The following is a 23,519-nucleotide window of genomic DNA, read 5'->3' on the forward strand; positions in this document are numbered from 1 at the left end:
GTTTTCTCCTTCCTGCTTCCTCAATGCAAGGGAGTAAAGGAGAGGATGAGCCTGCAGCTGTGCTGCAGCTACCCGATAAACTGAGAGAAAAGGAGTGGCAAAGTCACTCACACTGCTCCAAAGTGTACTGCTTCCAGGATTTATGGGGAGAATATGAGAAGTCAGATGTGATTAGATCAAGAACACTGCTGGCTCCTGGAAATCATGATGGGCAATACTGGGTGAAATTTCCAATGGAGAGACAGTGTAGAAATGACAGCTCCCCCAGAACTAAATAGATGGTCTCTGCTTAACTCAGCACTGGTACAACTCACAAGACAAGAAGCAGCAGAGAAAACCGACAAAATCTGACTTTCTGTTCTAAGGAAACAGTTGATTTTGACTCTTCTCTCAGCACCACCAATAAAGATTAAGACAGTTACACCACCTCCTCCATTTCCTTTTTTCTGTGTTTGGGCACCATGGCGCAGCTGGACAGTTTGGTGCTGGGGATCTAGACACTGAATTCTTAAAAACTTCTAAAGGTCTTCTCAAACATCTTAGCTATTCCCCAGAGTCAAATCAATTCCGCAAAAGGCAAGAAAACATGCAACCACTAGGCTCATACCACATGTTATGAGCAAAAGCAGAGCTCACCCTGAGCAGTGATAACTAAGCAGACTGCTGACATATCCTCTAAGCCTTCTGATCAATTCACCATGCACAAGTTAACAGCCTGCCCACTCTTCCATCACACCAGAGCATTCCAGTAGGATAATTGCACCTCTCCATGAAGCACTGAAAAATTAGGCAGGGCAAATCTGCTAGCAAAACTGTTTTTAAAAAACCCAAAGTTAAAAAAAAATATGCTAAAGAAGTAAATGAAAGCTTCAGCCTTCCTTTTTTTCCTGAGAGGATAAATCCCATGGCAGCACACAAATGGAAAACCGTGTAGAAAAGAGGGTTTAACTACAATGGCAGGCTCCTGAGAAGTGCTATGATGAGATCTTAATAAACAAAATAGTCTAGGTCATCGCTCTCATAAAAACTTTGGAGCTAACCCAAGTCTGCATTCACACAGAGAACAAATATTTAGTGTCATCAATTATTTAGGATTAAAAAACAAACATCTCAGTCTACTCACCTTTTTGCTACCTTTTCTGTAACATATCTCACTTTGGTCAGGAGGAGTTCCAGTAGATATCCTCGATGAGAGTCTCCCAGCATATGCAACTCATCCACAACCACCACTCCTGATAAAGAAAAGCATTCAGGTCATATCTGACAAACCTCCAAACTAAGAGCAAATAGCCTCAATCCATTCACATTCCACATGAACTGAAATTTAAATTCACAAATTCATCTTATCAACAGCACGATGGCTTCCTTCTGTCGCTGAAAGAGACAAATCATGACCAATGTAATGACATTTCACACCCACCACAACCACACATACACACACAAAATCAGCTTTTAAAAAATAAAAATAAATAGCTTGAGTTGTTAGTCTAGACACCACACAAAACAGTATTGCAGCATCAGTACTGTAACCTCATTGCAAGTAAAAACCCTCAGGCTTCAGAGTATCTGGAAAGGAAAATTCCAGCACCCAAATGAGCTAGTAAAAAATTTTGTTGACATCACTGTCTTAGTTAAAAACATCATTTTTTACTAATGCAGTCATGTCAGAAAAAAACCAAGAGCAGGTGTAATTACACTGGCAGTCTGCTTCCTATTAAATTGCTCTTCATTAAGCAAACCTGAACAAGCTCTACTATTTAACTTTGGCTTTCTAATGAAAAAAAAAATCCTTACGTGACAGCTTTGTTGCCCTCCTACCTCCTGCAAGTGACATTTTAATCTATTAACCACCTCCATCAAATTTTTAAGGTGTGTAGAAATTTCTAAAAGAATAATGTCTAAAAAAGGCTTCTGAATATCAGCAGCTGGAGACAACAGACCAGACTAGGAGAAAACACAGAGCCACTACTACTCAGGCACCAGTGCACCTCCTGCACGCATCCCAGCAGCAGAAAATACCCTTTCTGGCCAGCTCACAGGGTCCCAGGTATATGGAGTAGGATAAAGGAAGGTTAAACAAAAAAAAGCAGGTCACAGAGGACACCACACTTCATTAGCTCTGCTGCTGTGGAATTTTTTTTCCTCTTTGGTGCAGCTATGTAATATCTTTCTGATATGGCTAAAATAGCAGGAGCTTAAGGGCAAATGTGACCTTACATTATCTGTCTCAATGCTATTTTTCCTTCTCTTTTTTTTTTTCTCTCCTTCCTACATATGTTCCTTCTCTCTCCGTCTGTTTTCTCCCTCGTTCTCTTTCAAGCCACTTAAGTTAGAAAAGAGTGCTGCACTGCTTCATCAGCCTCTTTTACAAACTCCCACCCATCCAGTTCCTCTGTCTTCCTGTACTTCCTCTATTCTGGCTTGCTTGTATATAATGGCAATTCATTGGTCACCAAATACATATTCAGCTACCAGAAAAAGCTTCCTCCTGCTTCCCCAAACAACAGTCTGCCTGAATTCTTCCAGAGCTGAGAAAGGACAGTTTAATCAGATACCTACCAAAGTAAGATCCATGCAAGTCACTTCAAACCTTTCTCATACCACATAGGTACTGAAAATGAGACTAGAGTCAATCTGCTATTTCTGTCTGCAAATTAGGCGTATCCCTAGAAGACAGCTGGAAAAAAAACTACTAAAAAGTACCTGAGAGCTACCAGACATGTTTATTGTAGAATAACTAGGTTGTTTTAATTGCCCATCATGCTTAAAACTAAAAAGTTCTGAATGAAAAGCAGGAAGGCCTTGATTTTTTTTAATATAATTCATCTAGTAACATTTTATTTCAAGTTTAAATTAAGAAACAAATATCACAACAGCACATTACAAATCTATTCCCAGCTGACACACTGACAAAGCAGCAGATTCTTCTCTAATAATTTTCCTAAAAATTTCTTTAGCATCAGTGTCAAGAGGCTGAACAAGAGGAATATCATCATCCCGTACCTGGATGTTCTAAACTGACACGTTATATAATAATTAGCAACACAACATTGCTTTAACTGCTCCATATAGCAAAGAGAGCTCTGGCAGGCAGAGGATTTGAGTTTCTCTCAACAATTTTCCAAAGGCAGTGTGAGCTATCAGCATGGGGTTGACATCAACGAAAGGAACAGCTCAAGCTTGAGATGGAATCCAGCCAGGATTGCAGTCACCTCCCAGCAACTCATCTCAAAAGATAAAACACCCTTGTTACAAACTGGTCTAAATTTAGAATTAATTAGAAGACAAGGTACAATCTTGCAGTTTCAGACAAGCATCCTTTAGGTGACAGCTAAACTGGCATTTTCAGTTCATACCCATATTTTACAGTTTCTATGAAAATTTACCTCCAATCAGAAAACTTATCCATTTCTTATATAAAGATGACTTTTTAAATCAAATTTAATTTTAAAATTAATTCCAGAGAAGCATATAAAGAAAAAAAGAAAAGGCATTTTAGTCTTATTTCTGCTACACAGCCATATTGGGGCATAAGGGAAATGGAGGTTTGCAGCAGAGGTATTTGCAAATGCTGAAAGAAAAACATGGTGCTTTAAGGAGGAATTAGAATTGAGAACACATCTTCAAACTCAAATCTTCTAGTCACTTGGCTGCTTATATTTAAATGACTCCTTTCAAATACATTAATCTTTGAAAGCACAACAATATGTAGGGATGAAATGGAGGTTCCAACCAGAGGGATTTGGTGTATCTCTAGCTTCTGAAAGATGGTATCATTAAACAGTAATATTTCATAAACAATAATATTTTCATATTCTGAGTATGCTTCCAAGGCACACAAGCCAACAGAAAGTTGCTTATCCTGACCCCACTGTCTGCCTTGTGCTTGCAGTACAGCTTGTGCAGTGTGGTGACATAGGATCAAACTAACCCTAGTTTAAACAAGTAAAAAAAAAAACCTTAAACAAAGTAGCCATATATTGAAATAAATAAAAGGTTCTCTTCCAAGTGAAGAGATGAAGATATACATTCAAAAATCGAGCTGGACTGCAGGAGCCTTCATTTGAATGAGTTTAAAATGCTGCACAACAATCACCCACTCATCTTCCAACCCACTGGCAGTCTCTAAAGCATTCATGGTGATTCAGCCCCTATAGATCCAGGTGTGAATGTGTTATCCCATGATCTCACACTCTGAAAAAAGCCTACAAGGTTTTATTTCCCATTTTCTCTCTAAAAACCTCTTCTGGTACACAATGCAGCAGAATATTATGATACCAGATGCACACAGAACAGCAGTTTCAAAGGTGGAGGTCTCAGAGCAGCTCGATCCTCATCTATTTTTATATTCTTAAATTAGCAACCAGCTATGTTACAGGACAAAGTGAAGATGGGAAGGATTACTGATTATTATGTATAAAACATAATTGGGTATAGCTTTCTTGAGCAGAGGAAAAAGAGAAAAACAAACTTCTGATTGGACTAGGAAAGCACGTCTCTCTCAGGTGTACATGGAAACATTGGGCTTCTTCAGCTTTTATCTCATCCCCAACACTTAATGAATATTTTCATTATCTAGTGGCCATCAGGGCCACAGTGACCCAGAAGCTAATGTTACAAGGACAGAGGGTTTTTCAGCAAACAAGACAGAAAGGAATGGCACAGCCATTCCTCCCATGCCTACCCAGAGAAGCACTATGTATTCATTCTGCTTATCTGGATCCAGATGAGCACAGAATGTAATTTCTTCTCTTCCTCAAGTTAATGAAGATAGAGCTTAGATTCCACAATCTCTGTCTAAAACAAATGAACATAATACACTCCTGAACTCAAACATATCTCAGAACTTTACTTCAGTTTTATTAATTAGAGAACAGTTCCCAGCAATGGGAATCATTGTTAAATGCAGCTTGCCATCCATTTGAGACCACCTAAAGCCTGCAGCTTCTACCTACTCATCCCAGTTGCTGAGCTACATGGAACAGTGCTGACTGTCCTCCTAAATCCAAATAAGAGGTTCTCTGGAAGAAGAAAATTGCTGCATATTCCTATATGGTATGTCTGTCACATACAGAACTCAGAAAATTTGAAGTATCCCATGATTTCACATGCACTCAGAATATGTCAAGCTGTAGTATTTTACCCAGTGAGTCCATTTTGTTTTCTTCTATGAGCCTATTGATTAGTCCATTGGCTTTCTCAATGGTGCAGACAGCAACATCCAGAGCAGAGAAACGTCCAGCAGGAGCCATGCTTCCCATGTAGCCTTCAACTCTCACATCCACCTCCTGAAACAGGGCCTGTTTTCCAAGGATGAAGAACATTATGCCAAGGTTACAACTCTGAACTTCTGACCAATGCCTGCTGGAATCACAAAAAAGCCTGGACTCCACATCTACATTTTCTAGTACTTTTAATGCCAAATAATCTGATTAAAGCCATATCTCAGCCAGTTAGTGACACTTCTTTTCCCCACTGTCATTTTTTATTTCCAAAGCAGAAGCCACAGAGTACATGTTGCAAGACAGTGTACATAACTGAGTAAAAGACGAGGACCCCTGCTATGTATAAAAAGATCTAATATTAAAAACGTTAGGGAACACATAGTGCAACAGTTTATAATATCAGTGGCTTATGTAAAAAGACACCTTCTTCTTGAGAAATCCTGGGCAAAAGCCAAAATGGAACTCCAAACACAGTGATGACACATCTCACACTGAAAGCCAAGAAACAGTAACTTCTTCTCTTCCAGGTCTCCTCACTGCAGTGCCAAAGCTTTGACATATCCCACACAGCTTTAACAAAAGATACAAATATTTGCACCTCACAGGTAGGTCACCCTTTGAGTTCAAGCATGTGCAGCTATGGCCAAACCTCACGCCAGGAGTAGCAGAACAGAGCACTGATAGTCCTCCAGTTTTGCAAGATTAAAGCAAAAACATGTCTCCATTATCAAGCACTTCAAAGTAGCTTTTGCACTTAGTTTGTAGGAAATCCTAGCAATTTGTAAAGTTAAGATACTATCTCAGTTAATGAAAAAAACAAACTGTCTTAACTGCTAGAAGCTATAACAAAAATGCCTGCTGGGTTTGGATTTGGTTTTAGTCATTGTCATTACCTAATGGCAACAATGTTTGATATGGAAGTCTTTCAAGAAAAAATGTTTATGTCTTGAAGAGTGTTCCCACTGTAATTTTATTTTTTAAATAGCTGCAGCAAGGAAGCCAAGACATAGCCGTATTCTGGCACAAGAAAAAAAATAGCAAAATCAAATGCAGATTTGAAATCAAATGTACAAAATTGTGGTGGAATACCCCAAGGAAAGCTAAAATATACTTTTATCCTTAAGATGGCATTTACGCCTTCCCTTTGTACTTTTCCTAACATGATCTTCCATTAGAAAGTTCATTTAAATTTTGTATATTATCAAATCAGTGAATAAATGCAAGTAACAATGCTTTAAAAGTCAAAGCTGAAATAAAATGTTTTAATCAGCTCTGTAAAATTTTTCTAAGTTTATCTTTTTGGCTAAAAGTTTTATTTTTTTATCTCCAGCTTAGAGCAAATTTTAAATTATCTACAACTTCTTTTTGAAAAAAACTCAGCAATTTCTTTTCCCCCAAAATCCATGCTTTTGCATTTCTGTTTAAAAAATGTGACCCAGTAACTAGTACCCATAAATTTACCTTCCTTGAATGCTACTTACCTGCAGGTAACATTTCTTCTCCTTGGCCACAGAGACAAAGGGAAGGATGAGAAGAGCTTTTTTATGAGTCTCCAGGACTCGCTTCAAAATAAGCAATTCTGCAACCAGAGTCTTTCCAGCACTGGTAGGAGCTTGAAAAAAAAAAAAAAAAGGCAGGGTGGCTAATTAATTTTTAAAGTTTAAAAAATAAATCCAAAAGCATCACAAATCTGGCACAGAAAGCAGTTACTGGAGAACTTGGGGTGGGACTCTTCAGTTAATGTCTCTCACCCACAACCACATTTGCAGTCACCCCTGTAGAGTCAAAAGGTTAAAAATCACCTGCCTCTCTTCCAAGTTCTTCATCCTCTCAGTGCTGCTCTAGAACCTTTTTCCCATGAAGGCTAGAAAATGAATTGTCATTTCCTACAGATTTCTAGATTTCTAGATTTTGCCTCCTTCTCCTTTTGTACTACCTCCCCTTCTGCACACACACTCCACACACAATTAAAAACGATAAATGGACTGAAAACAAACTAATAGCAAATAACATTCTCAGAAGTATGTATATCTTCAATTGTGTTATCATTCAGTTCCTAGTTGACAGTCTGTAATAAAAAAGAGTCCCCATTAGCTGACTCCTAATTATCAACTTCTAAAGGAATTTGAACAGAGAAAATGGGGCAAAAAGTCTCTCTTCCCATCTGAAAAGGAGATCATTAAGTCAAGTTGGAGGTACAGAAATGGGACAGATCCTAAGATGTCTCCAGAAGAGGATCTTGACCTTCCTACCTGCCAGATCCAAATGTCTCAGCACCAGTAAGTCCTTGTAAATGGCAGTGGAAAAGTTAGGGGGGGGGTGGTTTTGTCAGATGTTTGCATACCTGAGTAAACGAGATTCTTCCCCTCCAGAACTTGTCCAAGCATCAGGCATTCTGCTTGCCATTCAAACATCTGCACTACTCCCAGGCTGTGGTATTTCTCCAGAACTGCTTTGGGAAGACCCCAGCTTGCAAGGAGCAACTTGTCTGCTTGGTCTTCAGGAACATTTACCTGCTGATATTGCCCTTTTGAATGAGAAAATAAAAATAAAATTTAAAAAGTCAAGTATCATCTTTGCATCTGAGGTCACTTAGGTTATACACCCAATGTCAAACTTCTCTGCAAACTCCTGTATTACAAGAAAAGGCAATAAACCAGCTGCCCTATACTTTTCAATATTTTGTGTGGATGGTTCACCATTCTTCAATTCTTCTGACATCTTTTTTTTTTCAATTTTTCCTCCTGTAAGATTTTCCACATTCAATTAATCTCTTCACCAAACTGTTGCCCTGGTATTTGCTTTTGAGACCGAGCAGCCATTACCAAATACACAGTCAAAGAGAGCTTCATCACTGATTAATGTAACAGCATTGTTACATTAATTTGCCATCTTGTCCTCACCCACACCTTTTCCCTTTTAAGAAGTTACTGCTACTGAGATTTCATTAATTCTCACTGATTACCAAACTGCCCAGTGTTTTCTTTTACAGATGAATGAAAACCACAACCTAAAGTAAACAAGCAGCTCAAGCTACTATGTACAGTGTGTCACATTTCAGTTTATTAATACTGATTAATATCTTCACAACACTGCCAGTTCCTCTAGCTTAATTAAGTTCCTTGCTGATTATTTCTTGTCTTAGTAACGCTAAACAACTTTGTGCTGACTACAGGCACTGCCTCCTCCCTCTCCTTCGCCTCTGTTTTTCCTAGTCATTAAGAAAACTCAAGCTTTTTATCCCATTCAGGTTTCTGATCCACAAGAATGCCTCCCCTATCACCCATAAATATATAGTTCCTGTAACAGTATTTTGAAAGTATTTGAAAGACCTTGTATTTGAAACAGTATTTGAAAGACCTTGTAAAATTGAGATGAAAACCAAGTAATCGTGTGTACTGCTTCTACTATGCCTGTTCTTCTACTGGTACATTCAAAAAATTCTAAAAGAAATTTCCCACCATTGTTGACAGCATAAGGGCAGGCTAGATTAATATTACCAGCCTGCATAAGCAGACAGCATATCTTCTCTCATCACACTAAAAATTTCAACTGCTGCCTTGAGGTTAACCCCAACCTAGGCTGTCACTGCTGCATGATCAGTCGCCTCTACACAGCTTTGCTTCACTTTGTGTAATCGAAGTGCCATAAAATGCTAAACAAAAATTTACGCACCATTGGGAGAGAACAGAAATATGCTACAAAGCAGGACAGACTTCCCAAGAGGAATTCAGAGGAGACCAGAATTATCCATCCTAAACTGTAATTCTGGTGGGTTGACCCTAGCTGGACACCAGGTGCTACCCAAAGCTACCCAAAGTCATTCCCCTCCTCAACAGGACAGGAGAGACAAAATACAATGAAAGGTTCATGAGGGAAGAAAAGGACAGGGAAAGACAACCCACCAATTACCATCACAGGCAAAACACTTGACTTGGGGAGAATTAATTTATAACTAATCAAATCAGAGTAGGATAATGAGAAATAAAGCAAAATCTTAAAAACACCTACTCCTCCCTTCTTTTCAGGCTCAACTGTACTCCCAATTTTCTTTACTTCCTTCCCCCCAGCAGCACAAGGGGACAGGGAAAGGGAGATGCAGTCAGCTCACCACACATTTTCTCTGCCACTCCTTCCTCCTCAGAGAGGAGCTCCTCACACCCCTCCCCAGCTCCAGTGTGGGGTCCCTCTCACAGGAGACAGTCCTCCACGAACTTCTCCAACATGAGTCTTTCCTGCAAGCCGCAGTTCTTCACAAACTGCTCCAGTTCATGTCCCCCACGGAGTCACAAGTCCTGCCAGCAAACCTGCTCCAGCGTGGGCTCCTCTCTCCACAGGTCCTGCCAGGAGCATTCTTCAATGTGGGCTTCCCACAGGGCCACAGCCTCCTTCAGGCAACCACTCACTCCAGCATGGGGTTCTCCACGAGCTGCAGGTGGATCTCTGCTCCACCATGGACCTCCATGGGCTACAGGTGAATGACAGCCTGCCTCACCATAGCCTTCACCACAGGCTGCAGGTGCACCACAGGCCTGTGGTCTTTACCACAGGCAGTACCACCAAATCTCTGCCCCGGCACCTGAAGGACCTCCTCCCACTCCGTCTTCACTGACATAGGTGTCTGCAGGCTGTTTCCATCACATAGTCTCACTCCTCCAGCTGCAGGTGCTATTGCAAAGGCTTTTTTTCCCCCCTCTTAAATACATTATCCCAGAGGGGCTACTGATGGCCTTAGGCCAGTGACAGGTCCCTCTTAGATCTGGCTGCATTGGCTCTGTCCAACATAGGGGAAACTTCTGGTGGCTGCTCACAGAAGCCACCAGAAGCTTATAGTCCCCCCTCTTGCCATGCAAATCTAATACAGTGATTAATATGGCAGAATTAGGATTCAGAAACAAAAAAAAAACCCACATGATGGGACCTCAAGCTTTTTCCCTAGTGTTAAAACCAACAAATTTCATGTAAAAGATGAAATGAGTAAAGGATCAGGTGATTCGGCTGTTTGAAGAATATCTTTAGGACTGAAGATGTGTTTGGAAACTTGTGGCTTAGAGATCTATGTAGAGAAGTATACCTGTGCTACTAACCTTTTTTTTTTTATTTATTTACTAAAACAATGCTAAGAAACAGTCAAAATTAGGAAGATATAAATTGTTGGTTAAAAGCATCAGGTATTTGATTTCTCAGAAGAAAAACTGTTCCAGAGTGTGTGGTCAGTTAAACACAAGAGTGCTTGCTTACTGAATTGTCTTTGTGGAGCTGAATGTGGAAATGTGTATATTTCCTTGTTCTGTTCCATTTACAGAAACTGACAAAATTGTATATTGCAGAGCATAATCACATCACTGAGAAGATATGACATGACTGGAGAAGAGACTGAGAGATGTAAATGCTTTAAAAAGTTACAGAAAAATCACAAGAGATGAAACTGCAAGATGCTTTGTAAATATCTTGATGTAAGATGTATATCAGTCTCGATGCTGTATACATCTTGATTTCTCTCTTGATTCAAGAGCACAATAAGCTGGTAAAATGTATGAATGGCATCTAGAAGCATCACTTTAAGTGTCTCTGGCAGCAGGAGCACTTGATATGACACCTTGCCACAAGATGTTTATACAAAGTCTTGTATATTGCATACAGAAATATACTGTGTATACTTCTTCTGTATTCTATATGTACTCTTTGATCAATTTCTCAACGTAGGTAAACAAACCTTGTTCGGTATAACAAGGAGAACGGTCTATACCGACTGTTGTATTATGGCAGCACCTAGAGGCCAAGCCAAGAATAAGGCCCACTGCTACACGACACACAGCATGCCCCCATCGCAGACCTGTGCGCAGAATACACATTTTCTTATTTTCTTCCTCGACTACACAGCGAGGGGGGCAGGAAATCCTTCAAGCGCCACCCTGCTAACACAAGCATGTACCTCGGCTGCAGCCGCTGCTCTCCAAGGGGAAAGGAAGGGGCGAAGCGCGGCCCGAGCAGCGCCGCCCCCGGGGCCAGGGCCCCGCGCCGCGAGAGGGTCCCGGTCCCTTCCAGCAGCGCAGCCCCGCTCCCCCTCGAACCAGCACGTCCCGACCCGCCGCGCTACACGACCGAGGGAAGGGCGGGAAGGGAAAGAAGGGGAATGGGAGAGAAGGGCTGCGCTCTCCACGCCGGTACCTGCCGAGCCGCTGCGGCGCAGGGAGAGGTCGAGGCCGGGCGGGGGGCTCAGCACAACGCGGCGGGGAGCGGCGGCGCCGGGCGGCACGGCCCGCCCCGGCTTGTGGGATCTGCCGCCGCCGAACCCCGCGGCCGAGGCTGCAGCGGCACCGCTCGGAGAGATAATGGTGCCGCCGCCATCTTCCCGCCACGCCATTCAAACCCAGGCCCGCCCCGACCGGCGGGAGGGAGAAGGGAACGGGCGGGGGCAGGGAACCGGGCAGCAAGAGGGCAGCACGGCAGGCCCGAGGAGTGCGGCCGCCGCAGAGGTTGTCTGTGGAAAAACACCGGTCCTTGCTGAGGCAGCGCTCCGAGCGTGCGGTACGCGTGAGGCAAGGCGCGCTGTACCGGTGAAAGGCTGAGATCATTTATTGAAGGGTCTGCTTCAACAAAACAAGGAGGAGAGGGCCCATAGGACAAACAGCCTCGTTTGCTGTTTCTAATGTCTCTGACGCCAAAATAGCTGTTTCAGATTCTAAAAGACCAGGACTGGTTTTACCTCTCCTCAGCAACGTGAATGTGAGGAGCAGTTCTATGAATATTCTGCAGTACCCGAAAAATGCATGTCTTTGTCCATCACCCACAGAAGTGTTAAGAAGCATTACATCAAAAAATAAGGTTTTTCTAAGTTGCTTTTTATTTCAGCTGAAGAAAGCATACTGATCTTTCCAAAAATAAAGACAGCAAAGGGTGAACATTGAAAGGAGAATGAACACACGCAGTAATTTCCTTCTGGACACCACTGCTTTGTTTTGGGTAACGCGCACACACACACCCACACACACATTCACCCCACTCAGAAAAGTTCTTCATGTTCCGTATCTATTCAGAGAAATGGATCACAGCTTAGGAGGCTGACTTCACATGAAGCAGGACTGGTGATCATCATCTCAAAACACATACACTCAGAAACTTCTGGCCCTTGAAGAAGAGCATGTGCTCTCATTCCCGTCATTAAATCTTCAAATTAAATGGAAGCAAAATTCTTTAAGAATACTGCTGTCATTTCAGATAATTATATCTGAGTAAGTGTAAAGGATGGTCTAATGGAAGAGTCAATGTATTTTAATAGTCTTTAAATCAAGCAGCTCAAAAAGCTTCTTTCATTGTTCAAGTTTACAAAACCAGATAAACGGTAGGCTAACAGTATGCTCTTCTGTGTTTCAAAGCCCAAGCATCAGATAAAAACAACACACACTTTTTCCCAAAAGCAATTATTTTAATGAATTGACACTTGGAGAATGTATCCACGCTGCTACTCGGTTGACCAAAAGATAGATACATTAAAGGGAGGAGAGGCGCACAGAAATCCTCTGCTAAAGACTCCTCACTGCAGGAAACAATTGCCACTGCAGACTAACCGTTTCCTCTATTAGTACTGAAAAAATATTGAAGAAAATAACTCAGTAAAGATTTCTACTTAGTAACAATATATATTTCTATTGTGCCAGAAAAAGAACAGAATAAGCACTGCTGATATTTAAAATGTTCACAGCATAAACATGTTTCACTTCAACATGTAGTTTTACAACTGCAGTATGAAATCTATCACTTCCTCATCACTTCATGTCCTCCTTATATTTTTGAAAAAGCTATTTAAAATATTAAAGGAGACATCTATCTTCATTCTACACCTTTTTTTTAAGGGGGAAAAGACAGGTTTTGCTATCTGAAAATTTTAATTGATTAAAAATAGTTTACAAAATTTGAGGACAGACCTACTTTACCAAAGTAGGAAAAAGAGCTAACTAGCAACCAGTCGAAGAATTTGGTTCCGTAAGTATGTGCACAGCTGGTTCATCAAGTCTCTGTTCTGTCCTTCAACCCAGTGCATTTCTACTACTACATCATTTCCTTCTTTCTTCACATTCATTAAACACTTGAAAAGAAAACCCCCACTAGTTTCTTTAGGGCCTGGCTCTTTTTCCACTGTCAGATTGCTAGATTCCTCTGAAGAGCAAGGTTCCTCCTTCACATCACCAGAACCTTTCCCAAGTGACGTTTCTCCCTGCTTTGCTTCCATCTCCTCTTCCTTCACAGGATCACTGCGTTCTTCTCTGGCAGCAGATTCCTCTGGTTGCTCATCACCTGCTGTCATCTGGACATCCTCATCAGGTGCCATAAACCCCATTTCAGAGTCTTCAGCCTTGGGGTTTTCACAGTCCGAGTTGTTGCTCACACTCTTCTGGCTGTTCTTTTCTTCCTCCTTTGCTTGCAGAATATCTTCAGAAGCTCGAGGAAGTTCTCGTAATTGCCTTACTCTCTCTCGTTTCTTTCTCCTCAAATGAATCCAGGAGTTTTCAATGGCAGTCACAAAGAGGCTAATTTCATCTTTTCCACATGGAACACGTTTATGTTGAACCTATTGCAGAAAACAGAATTTCATAGCATCCTGTCACAGTTATGCTTTCAATTAGGATATAGTTTTAACATCTAATACTTCATACTGTACCTTCAGATCAGTGAGAATCTTCTCTACCCAGGCTCTAACCACAGCAATAGCTTCTACAGCATCCCAGCCCATAGCTGAAGCTTTGACAGATAACTCTTTGACTGTAGAAGCCAAAACCATGAAGGTAATTGGTTTTCGTGGTTTTTCTAATTTTCTTCTTTTAGAGGGAGGTGACTAGAAAAAGAAAGAAAGAAAATAATTACAAGGCTTTGCAGTATTAGTGGGGTGACTTTTGCACTCAGAAGACTGTGATTCCATAAGACACGAGGATTAAGAGTGTAATATAAGGCACTAAGCAGTCATTCATATGGCCCATGCTCCACTTCACCCCCAGAGTTTTAGACTCAAAGCAGCTAACAGGATCATGCACTTTATGCTAGCCTGATGGACAGAGGGAGTTTATGTTCAGGTATTAGGCAAAAAGCTTCATTGGTTCCTTTAAACTGTGAGCTCTCCATGAGCTGAAAAAGTGTGGCTGCTCTTGGGAATATAAGCCAACTGCCAATATCCATGTTTTGATCCAGCTGCATTGAAGGTTTACTTGCATCTTCCTTAAGATTGGTTATCGTCTATACCTATATTCAAATATACAAACATCCAGATCCAAAAAAGCAACTGGCTCACATTTAAGGTGAACAAGCTCCACTTACATTCATGTAGGCAAGTCTGAGTTAGACGTGGTCATACCTATTTGGTAACAGAATCCACATGTTAAATTAAAACTGAGTTCTCAGAGGGAAGTTTAAATTCAAATCCAGCCCCAAACTTAGAATATTTTTATTACTACTAAACTGCTATTTGAGGTATGTTACAAATGATCCTTATTTTCACTGAAACCCACAGGAAGTTCCTACAACAGCTTCCTTTTTCCACCCTCAACAAGGGTCATTCATGAATCACATGACAACTGCTAACAGACTGGCAGCCATCTAAGAAATTCCACTGTCCATACAGCCCAGCACATCCAATATTCCAGTCTGAAGAAGAACAGTTTGTATCACAGTAGTTATAGCTCATTAGCCCCTTCCTCAAGTAAGAGGCACAGAAAATCACAAGCAAACCAGAATTAAGCTACTTACAGGTACTTGCACATCATCATAGAAACTCCAGGCCAGTGCCCATCTCATGGTGCGTCCCTGGCAGAATTCAGTGTGAGTGACTTTAGGAACCTATGCAAAGAAGCAATACATTATTTCAGATTAATAAACAACATTGTTTTACTGCATACATTTTCAAACAAAGCATATTTTCTCATTACACAAATAGAGATTCTTTTGGACATGGCTCAGAGGTGTCAGGGCCCTCTCTCATTTCTCTCCCTTTACTGAGACTGAGGTGCAACAATTCAATGACAGAGAAGGAAAATCAGATATTTTGTATCTAGCTCAGCATCTGCTTTTGGTAATTCATCTTTCTGGAAATTTATTTCACCATGCATTCTCTTTCCTTCCACTATATACACGGACAGATCTCACAATTATTCTCTTTGTATGGGAATTAGTGAAGAGTATGCTTCCTCCAAGAAGCCATCCAAAAGTTCTTTGCACAGCCCTCTTTAATGGGAATAGTAGCACAAGGTTCCATTTTACCTGTTGCCAGAATTGAACACAAACAAAACAACACTGACACTTAAATAATGTTACTATTTCTTTTATCAACCAAATTGCTAGAAAGCTAGATTTTTTTTGTTGTTGTTGTTCTTTTTTTCTTTTTTTGCTACAGCCTTGTTAAGGCTATTTTAAAGCAGAAACCCTGAATCTTCTAGAATGAAGACATGTTCCAACATGTGCTAAAGACAAAACTTTGGAGATAATATTTCCTACTTATGTGTCAGTTTTGAATCTACAATAGTTAAACCTCAGTTGTTTCCCTAACAAGAAATTGCTGTTCCTTTTGGTAACAAAAACTCTGTGAAATAATTCAACAATAATTACCCACACACATTGAAGCATACTATATTCTGTATAGAACACAGGCAGGATATATAGGGACTCTATGCATACTCACCCCCTGGATTCGAAGTTCTTCTTTCAGTGGTGCTAAACTGCATTTCTTCCCCAACATGCAACTGTACCATCTGCAAAGCACACATTAAAAAAAGTTTTTTACAAATAGAGATCAACTGAGAATGGCAGCTATTAATAAGAACTACTTGGATCAGAAAGCTGAAAAAACAATATGAGATTAAAACCAAAACAAAAAAAACAAAAAAAAAAAACAAAAAAAAAAAAAAAAAAAAAAAAAAAAAAAAAAAAAAATCACACTTAAACAGAGTGACTAGGACATAGTACAATAAAATTCAGAACAGAAGGTCCAAAGACAGACTGGACAGGGAAATCTTTTTGAGCTTTTAAGAAATACATTGGGAGAATTTTAGAAACAACACATGAACAATGAGCAATCTTGTTTCAAAGAGTGACTTCAGTTATGGGGAAGATGTTACACCTTACAAGAATTTGTTTCAACTTCTCCACTTCCTTTGGAGAATGAATCAGAACAAAGAAGAATAACTATTGGTAAGTAATCGTGCTCAAAAGCAGACATACTGACTATCACTTGTGCTCACTTATCTAGGTTTCCATCACGTAACCCATATTTCATGAGGAAAAAATCAGGGAAAAAAGGGAAAAAGAAGTTATTTTCCCACTTCTAGTGAAGCTTATCATTCCACCCATCTCCACATCTTCAGAATCTCCCAAATATTATTTTAGATGAAGCTCTGTTCGTCATCTAAATTATTATTCGAGCTTTACAACCTCATCTTCCACACTTTTTGATGACTTAATCCAAAAAAGCTTATTCAGAAATATAACGTATTGAAGTACAAAACTTATGATTTCCCAGTTATCAAGGGACAGTTTTGTCCAACAATAGGGGAGTGAAAGCCTGATGATATAGTCAGAAAACTGAAGATCTGCCATCTGTTTAAAAATAAGGTCAAAACAAGGTCTCACTATGGTTTTTATTGCAGCTTATGTTCATCCAAGACAGCATTCAGTACAACAGTGTCCTTTAGCAGGCAAAACTGCAAGTTACCAAAACTCAGCCAGGAAAGGATAGAAATTTTTAGGTAATCAACAGATAACTAAGCAATATCATAAAGCCTCTTCCATCCAAAATTCCTCAAGAATGAATCCTGATTGGTCTCTTATCAGGTACATGTGCTAATTTTGCTGCAAGCTATAAATGTCACTTGTACAGGCTTTTTTTGTCTTCTGCCTTTAATACCTCCAGCAATAACTTCTAATTGCTGCTCAGGAACAATTGGATGTGGAAGTATCATCAAACAAACTGAGCAGATATCACTGGACCATAGGTACTAAAAATAACACTGTTGCATGACTTCTGCCAAAGATGAAGATAAAAGGTGTTAGTTTGGGGTTTTTTGACTGGAACAAAACACTTACCGTAACCTCTTTTTAAGCTGGAGACTATCATGAATAATTCTTTTGACAAATTCTAGTTCCCCTCCCTCAGCCATGATTTCTGTGATTCCTCCTGTATTTACAGAGCTGGGAGGGGGACGCCGTGGATTTCGAGAATTAACTCCCTGGATTAAAAAACAAAAACATTTGACATGAGCATTTAATGAAATGTTATGCTGCTTTGTACACTGCTTCCTATCTTAATCTTTAGGGGGCAGGAAGCACCATCATATCTACTTATCCTACCCCCATCAGAACCATGGATAACAAAGATCCATTCAAAATAAACATGCCTGAGTGAATTCCCCACCATCTCAAACCTAGGTAAGGTACCTGTCACATCAGGATTCTGCTAATATGAAATATGTGGTTCCAATACATATAAGACATGCTAAGTGCATCTATGCAATTACAATTTATAGTCCTTATTTACATCTTAAACCTTCTTTTCTACTGCCCTGCATTATACATTTCTGACTATATTCAGTGGGTATTGCACAACCTGTATGATACTGTCTACATGACTAAGGAAATGAAAAATATAGTTAAGCAAAATTCCAGAACTAATTCTTCTGTACTACAGAGGTGCCTGTTATGCAACAGGCACCTGATTTCAGATTTACTAGTTGTCTACTTTCCAAACTCATTTTCTAAGACACTAAGAACTTGTGAAAGAATGCTACAGCTCATCCTCTACTTTAGGAGGGGTAACAGTTAAGTTTTCAGAACTCCATATAGGGCTGAGGAGGGAGAAGACTTAAATGCTATTAATGATGATTTGGGATTTTTCACTCAACCTTGCCCAAGCCAAGAGGTTAAATTGTTGCTACCTTTTCACTGACTACTGAAGTATGTATAACACCCAGTTTGTTACCTTACCTTAGCCTCCAACTGGTTGGCAAAAAAGGGAGGGTTGCACATGCAGAAATCATAAATTATCTCAGATTCTTCTTTCAGTGCATCCATTAGAAGAGTCTTCTGTGGTACCTTAACCACTGTTAGAAAAAGTGAATTTGGTAGTAAGGAACTTCATATTTTATTTAACATGCTATATACATTATACATTGCATAAAACCTGTAATTTCTAAACAATGCTTTCTACAAAAGAGATGCAACAAATATCACCACGCAAATAAAGATTTCAGGTCAAGGATTAACATACAAACAGCCTGTATGTTTATACACAGCAGCAGAACCACATGAACCTGTTTAAAACAACAAGGACTACCTGAGTTATACCAAGTTCTCCAACACAACCACAAATGTGCTTTAAGCCCTTACAGCTACAGGCACTAAAGCTTCACATGAAGCCTGTTCCTTTGCCAGCTACTTGTCCAGTATATTGAAACACCACCACACCACTAAAAACCAGTGGCAGCAGTGACAGAAAACTCTCATTGTTCTCCACATCAAGTTCTGCATCTTCAATACTGACATGGACGACAGATTAAGACATGTTGTTCAAATGGATGCTTCCAGAAGTTTTTATTCAGAGCTCATAAATGGACCTAATTTTTACTACACTGAGTTCTTTCAGAGAATTTTCCAAGCTCATTCCCAGACAAAGTCTGGCATGCTGCCTCTGCTACCACAGGCAGTGTCAGGACTTCATTCAAGAAGTGAGGATGAAGAACTCCCTGTACAAGATACATGTCTGTGGCAGGCAGTGTCATGCAATTATCCAAGGGGAGCATTCCAGCTCTCCTACCAGCAGAAATAGCCCAAACACTAAGAAATACTTCAGTAACAGACAAGGAATACAGAGATAAAAACACCCCGGGGTGAAGTTTAACTTCCGGATTTTGTAAGGAAGAGTATTTCTCTATCCACACATCCCATGCTAGACAAGGCAGCTTTTTGGCTTAAGCATACACTGACTTCAGTAAATATTCTGCTCCAGTAAAAGTAATTGAGCATGTATTTGGAAGGAATACACATTCTGATATGCCACTGAACATGTCAAAAATATGCCCCAACATTCGTATGCTACTAAATACCTTATTACATTGTACCTTTTATCAGATCAGACAAGTTATTCTGTTCCACATTCTTCTTGGCATAATTGAAGCACATGTCATCCACTTCTGTTGCAAGGAAATACCAGCCATTCAAAGTTGCTCCAAGTAATGGGTATATACAGGATGCCCCTGTCCCTGCAGAAGTGAAAATCCATGAAAAAGGCAAAATAAGTACTGGTGTTATATGCAGTGTGGCTGTTAACTATGTACTTAATACACCAAAAAGAACTAACTTCAAGAAAATGGTGATTATTGATCATCTACTACTCAATTATTTAGTGAACTTAATTTTTGCAATTTGAAAAATAGCACTGTCAAATATGCACTTTTAATAAAAGAATTTAATAATCTGTAATAAATTTTCTAGTAAACTATCAGCTTTGGTTTAAGCTATTTTTCTTCTATATGTCAATGGTTAATTTATATAAAGAAAGCCAAATACATTCTGGCTTTACTAAAACAAAAACCCTACCACAAATAAATTTCTCTTCTTCATTTTTCTATCATCTATCACAAATAATTTACTTTGATGCATACAACAACCACAAAAAAAAATGTGTTCCACAAGACTGTCCTTCTCTAATGTCCAAAACTATCAAAGAAACCCAAGTGTCAATTAAGATATTCAAAAAGAGAGACAGACAGATAAAAACTTGGTAAAAAAGAGAGAGATGCTAGCACAAAATAATCATGGCATACCTAGGTGATCAAATTATCAATGACAACCAAATTTAGGATTAAAGGGAACGGATACAAGAAAAGGGAAAGATATCCCACCACCACCAAACTAGAGTTTAGACATATATTTAGAATCTGTTACACTGCCTTATTGAACCATCAGTAACTTCATCTGTCAGTACACAACAGCAAGGGGTTACTTCTAGCACTTCTCTCAAGTCCCTCTTGGCTGACTTCCTGCTTTTCCAAAGCTGAAACATCAAAGCTCATGCAAACTCAAACTGAAGGTTTTGCAGTATATGGAGGACTTAGAGGATCCGTCTCTTCTACCTAGCCACCTACCATGATGAAGTTCATAGAAATCATTTTCAAAAATTAAAACTAATATCAAATGCACAGAAGCTGTCTAAAAAATTTCAAAGTTACTAGAAGAAAGCTGCTGTGGACACACATGTGATGATGCAAACCTGGTATCCAGCACAACTCCAGCTAAAAATACAAGTCAGTAAATTTCAGGAGAACAAAAAATGCCATTATAAAAAGTCATGCTAGCAGATGCCAAGAAACATAAAATCCGGCACAGTAACAGAGATTACTGAACCTCAGCTTTGAGGAATTCAGTAACTTTGAAGTTTTGAACCTCTTAAAACAGGTTACAAAGGAAATTCCTACTTCTCTCAATTTCATTCTAAGTTTTCTTCAGCACAAAACAGTCTTTTTAATCAAGCCTCTGAAACTGTAAAGGAAGATTCTATTGACAAAATAAAAGATGTGAACTAAATTCAAATGTACTATCACTAGTGCCTTTTAAATAATTCATACAGAATAACCAAAAATTGGGAATCCAAATGCCAATTTTATTATCTGCATGTGGAAGCTCTTATGGAGCTTGCCTTTCTTTTATTTCCAATGAAAACCAAATTATGGCTATCAGTGTACATCTTATAAACTCACACCTCTGCTGTTTATAGTTATCTGCTGCCTAATCTAGATATCATCCTGATATTACCCAAAAATCCAGACTGAAAGTGGACAGTATCATCCATCTGCTGATGCTTGGTCCAACTTAAAAGACATTTTGTTCTCAACAATAAACAAGAAATATTTGACCATATACAACCAAAATATATTTACCCTGGTTTCTTATTTAGTCTCTTTTACAATTCAGCTCACATATATAACCACATTGAAATAAATTAAAATAAAAATTGAAATATAAAAAGGACAGATCACTCACTTGTCAAATACACCTATAACAACAGGAAAAAATGTTACTAAGTGGAACACCAAAAAAAATGCTATGCAACTCACAAACTCTCTGGTGCAGACATCCAAAAACAAAATTAATTAATTAGCAGCAAAACACAATTCGCTAATTAGAACATTAAGAAGAAACACTTTTTAGATCCTTTAGAATGACATTTTTGCCTGCATTTCTAGAAGCACAGTTTTTGTATACCACACAAAGCTGCACTCGAGTGAGTTCAAGGCCCTGAAAAGCCACATAATTGCGTGCCACGACTGTTCCTGTGTTTGTGCAGAGAAATCCTGCCCAACCAGAAGGCACATGAAACACCTGTGGAGCTCAGAGTGCCTCCCACCACAGCGAGCACACATCAGATTTCTTTGTTCCTCAAACCTGACGTTTTCCCGTGCCTGTGCAACAAATTGTACCTGCTACTGTCGCTGATGATGGTAAATAAGGATTTAAACATTAGCTTCGCCAAGTACCTATGTCAATGCCTCGTCTCAGGGTTTGCTTCTCAGCATCCCGGTGGCCGATGAGATCCTCCACCCAGTGGATGTAGTTCAGCCTCAAAGGGACGGTGGGAATGAGCCTTTCCACGGGGATGTCGATCGTCAGCCCGAAATCCTCCTTCAGGAGCGTGCACGTCAGAGCCCTCACGGCCTCGGGATCCTTGAAATTCAGGCTGAAAGGCACAAGCGGAGCTTTCACGGGTGCCCGGGGGCGGACACGCAAGGGGCACCCACCCGCCCCATCCCGCCGCGGTCGTACCTCACCCTGCCCGCCAGGGTGGTCTGCACGTGCTGCTGGAACTCGGGATACTTGCCAGCCAGGTAGGCAAAGTCGGGGGGCTTGTCCTTGTAGCGGTTGCGGGCGTGCATGGACTTGTTGAGGGCCATGCCGGGCCGGGATGCGCCGGGATGTGCCGGGAGCGCGGCGCGGGATCACGGCCGCACCCCCGCGCGCCGGCCGGGCCCGCTCCCGGCGCGCACCGCGGCCCCGCGGGCCGTACCAAGGAGCGGCGGGCCGCGGGGGGGGCAGCCGGGCGCCGACCGGATCGCAGCCGCGCCCGCCGCCGCGGGAAGGGAGGTGCCACTGCTGAGGCGGAGAAGTGACCACCGCGGTTCCATAGGATCCTGGAATGTCACGGGTTAGAGGGGACTTTAAAGGTTATCTAGTCCCAACCCCGCTGCCAAGGGCAGGGATACCTCCCACTGGACCGGGTTGCTCAAAGCCCCATCCAGCCTGGCCTTGAACGTGGCCAGGATTGCACCCACAGCCGCCCTGGCAACTTGTGCCAGTGCCTCACCACCCTCACGATAAATAATTCCTTCCTAGTATCCACCCTAAATTTTCCTCTTTCGATTTACTTCTTGCCCTATCACAACAGTGACGACGAGTCCCTCTCCAGCGTCCCAGCAGCCCCTTCAGATCCTGGAAGTTTGCTGGGAGGTCTCCACAGAAGCTTGTCCAGGATGAACAGACCCGATTTCCTCAGCCTGTCTTCGTACGGGAGGTGCCCCAGTCCTCTCATCAACGTCATGGCCTCCTCTGGACTTGCTCCAACTGTTCCATGTCCTCCCCCTGCCGCAGGACGGGAGCTGGACCCCACAGAGTTAAAATGTTCTATATGCAGGCATCATCACTTCAGCGTTAGATACTCAATGAGTAATGAAGACAAAGAAATGAAATTACATAAACAGTTGTGTTTTTCTGGTGGCTGCTCTGTCCATGCAGCAGCATGAGGAGCCTCCACTCCCATCGTCACATACATTCCCTACCCAAGTCACCTTTGTTACCTTGGAGTCTTCAGCATTCTCTGAAACACCTCATAGCCATGGATTTCTGTAAAATGCCTACATGAAGCCACGGGCAACCAAGCAGTGGCCTGGGGCCTGCTGCTTGTGGCTTATCTTGTGCCACAGGCTTTGCAACACATGGATTTCAAATAATGTATTGAACAGTTTGAGATGGGGGAAAAAACCCAAGGCTTAGACATCACACCTGGAAAAGATTTCTGAGAATTTCCCCACTTCAAGCACTTTCAATATACAGCATGTATTATTAATAATAATTATCATACTGTTGTGTTTGTTGAACATAAATTATGAAAGAAAATGTGTATTACAGTGAGCTTTGTACTGCCTCTGATTAAAAAACAACAACAACAACAACAACGTCATCCTCAATTAAAATAGGATGTAGGCATAGCAAAACAAAGCCTCAAACTGGGAATTAAAACTGACGTCAGTTCTTGGCTTTGTC

General features: G+C 40.8%; 2 protein-coding genes across 2 annotated transcripts in view; both read right to left on the bottom strand.

The window, feature by feature from the left end:
* Positions 1-11,678, bottom strand: part of POLQ (DNA polymerase theta) — a 53,398-nt gene extending 41,720 nt beyond the window's left edge. The window contains exons 1-5 of the mRNA XM_053933591.1: positions 11,397-11,678; positions 7,570-7,752; positions 6,707-6,837; positions 5,144-5,300; positions 1,124-1,232 (exon numbers count right to left, since the gene is read on the bottom strand). Of these exons, the coding sequence (XP_053789566.1) occupies positions 1,124-1,232; positions 5,144-5,300; positions 6,707-6,837; positions 7,570-7,752; positions 11,397-11,592 (776 nt within the window). The 5' untranslated portion in view covers positions 11,593-11,678. The remainder of the gene's footprint in view (positions 1-1,123; positions 1,233-5,143; positions 5,301-6,706; positions 6,838-7,569; positions 7,753-11,396) is intronic.
* A 371-nt stretch (positions 11,679-12,049) lies between these two features.
* On the bottom strand, positions 12,050-22,221 carry METTL16 (methyltransferase 16, N6-methyladenosine). Its single transcript, XM_053933587.1, has 9 exons — positions 22,026-22,221; positions 21,740-21,939; positions 19,325-19,465; positions 18,192-18,307; positions 17,295-17,437; positions 15,895-15,964; positions 14,967-15,056; positions 13,888-14,061; positions 12,050-13,797 (listed from the first exon to the last, which is right to left on the bottom strand). Exons 1-9 carry the CDS (start codon positions 22,151-22,153, stop codon positions 13,180-13,182), a joined length of 1,680 nt encoding a protein of 559 aa, XP_053789562.1. The 5' UTR covers positions 22,154-22,221; the 3' UTR covers positions 12,050-13,179.
* Positions 22,222-23,519: the final 1,298 nt, after the last annotated feature.

The sequence above is a fragment of the Vidua chalybeata genome, chromosome 2 (assembly GCF_026979565.1).
Source record: "Vidua chalybeata isolate OUT-0048 chromosome 2, bVidCha1 merged haplotype, whole genome shotgun sequence".
Lineage (NCBI taxonomy): Eukaryota > Metazoa > Chordata > Aves > Passeriformes > Viduidae > Vidua > Vidua chalybeata.

Bases quoted from the DNA above. Each gene is read 5' to 3' on its own strand.
- METTL16 (XM_053933587.1), bottom strand. From the start codon at position 22,153: ATGGCCCTCAACAAGTCCATGCACGCCCGCAACCGCTACAAGGACAAG. The intron at 21,940-22,025 runs GTACGACCGCGG...TGTGCCTTTCAG, and splicing joins ACCCTGGCGGGCAGGGTGAG to CCTGAATTTCAAGGATCCCG. The intron at 15,057-15,894 runs GTGAGTATGCAT...TTCTTTGCATAG, and splicing joins AAGAACTTCGAATCCAGGGG to GTTCCTAAAGTCACTCACAC.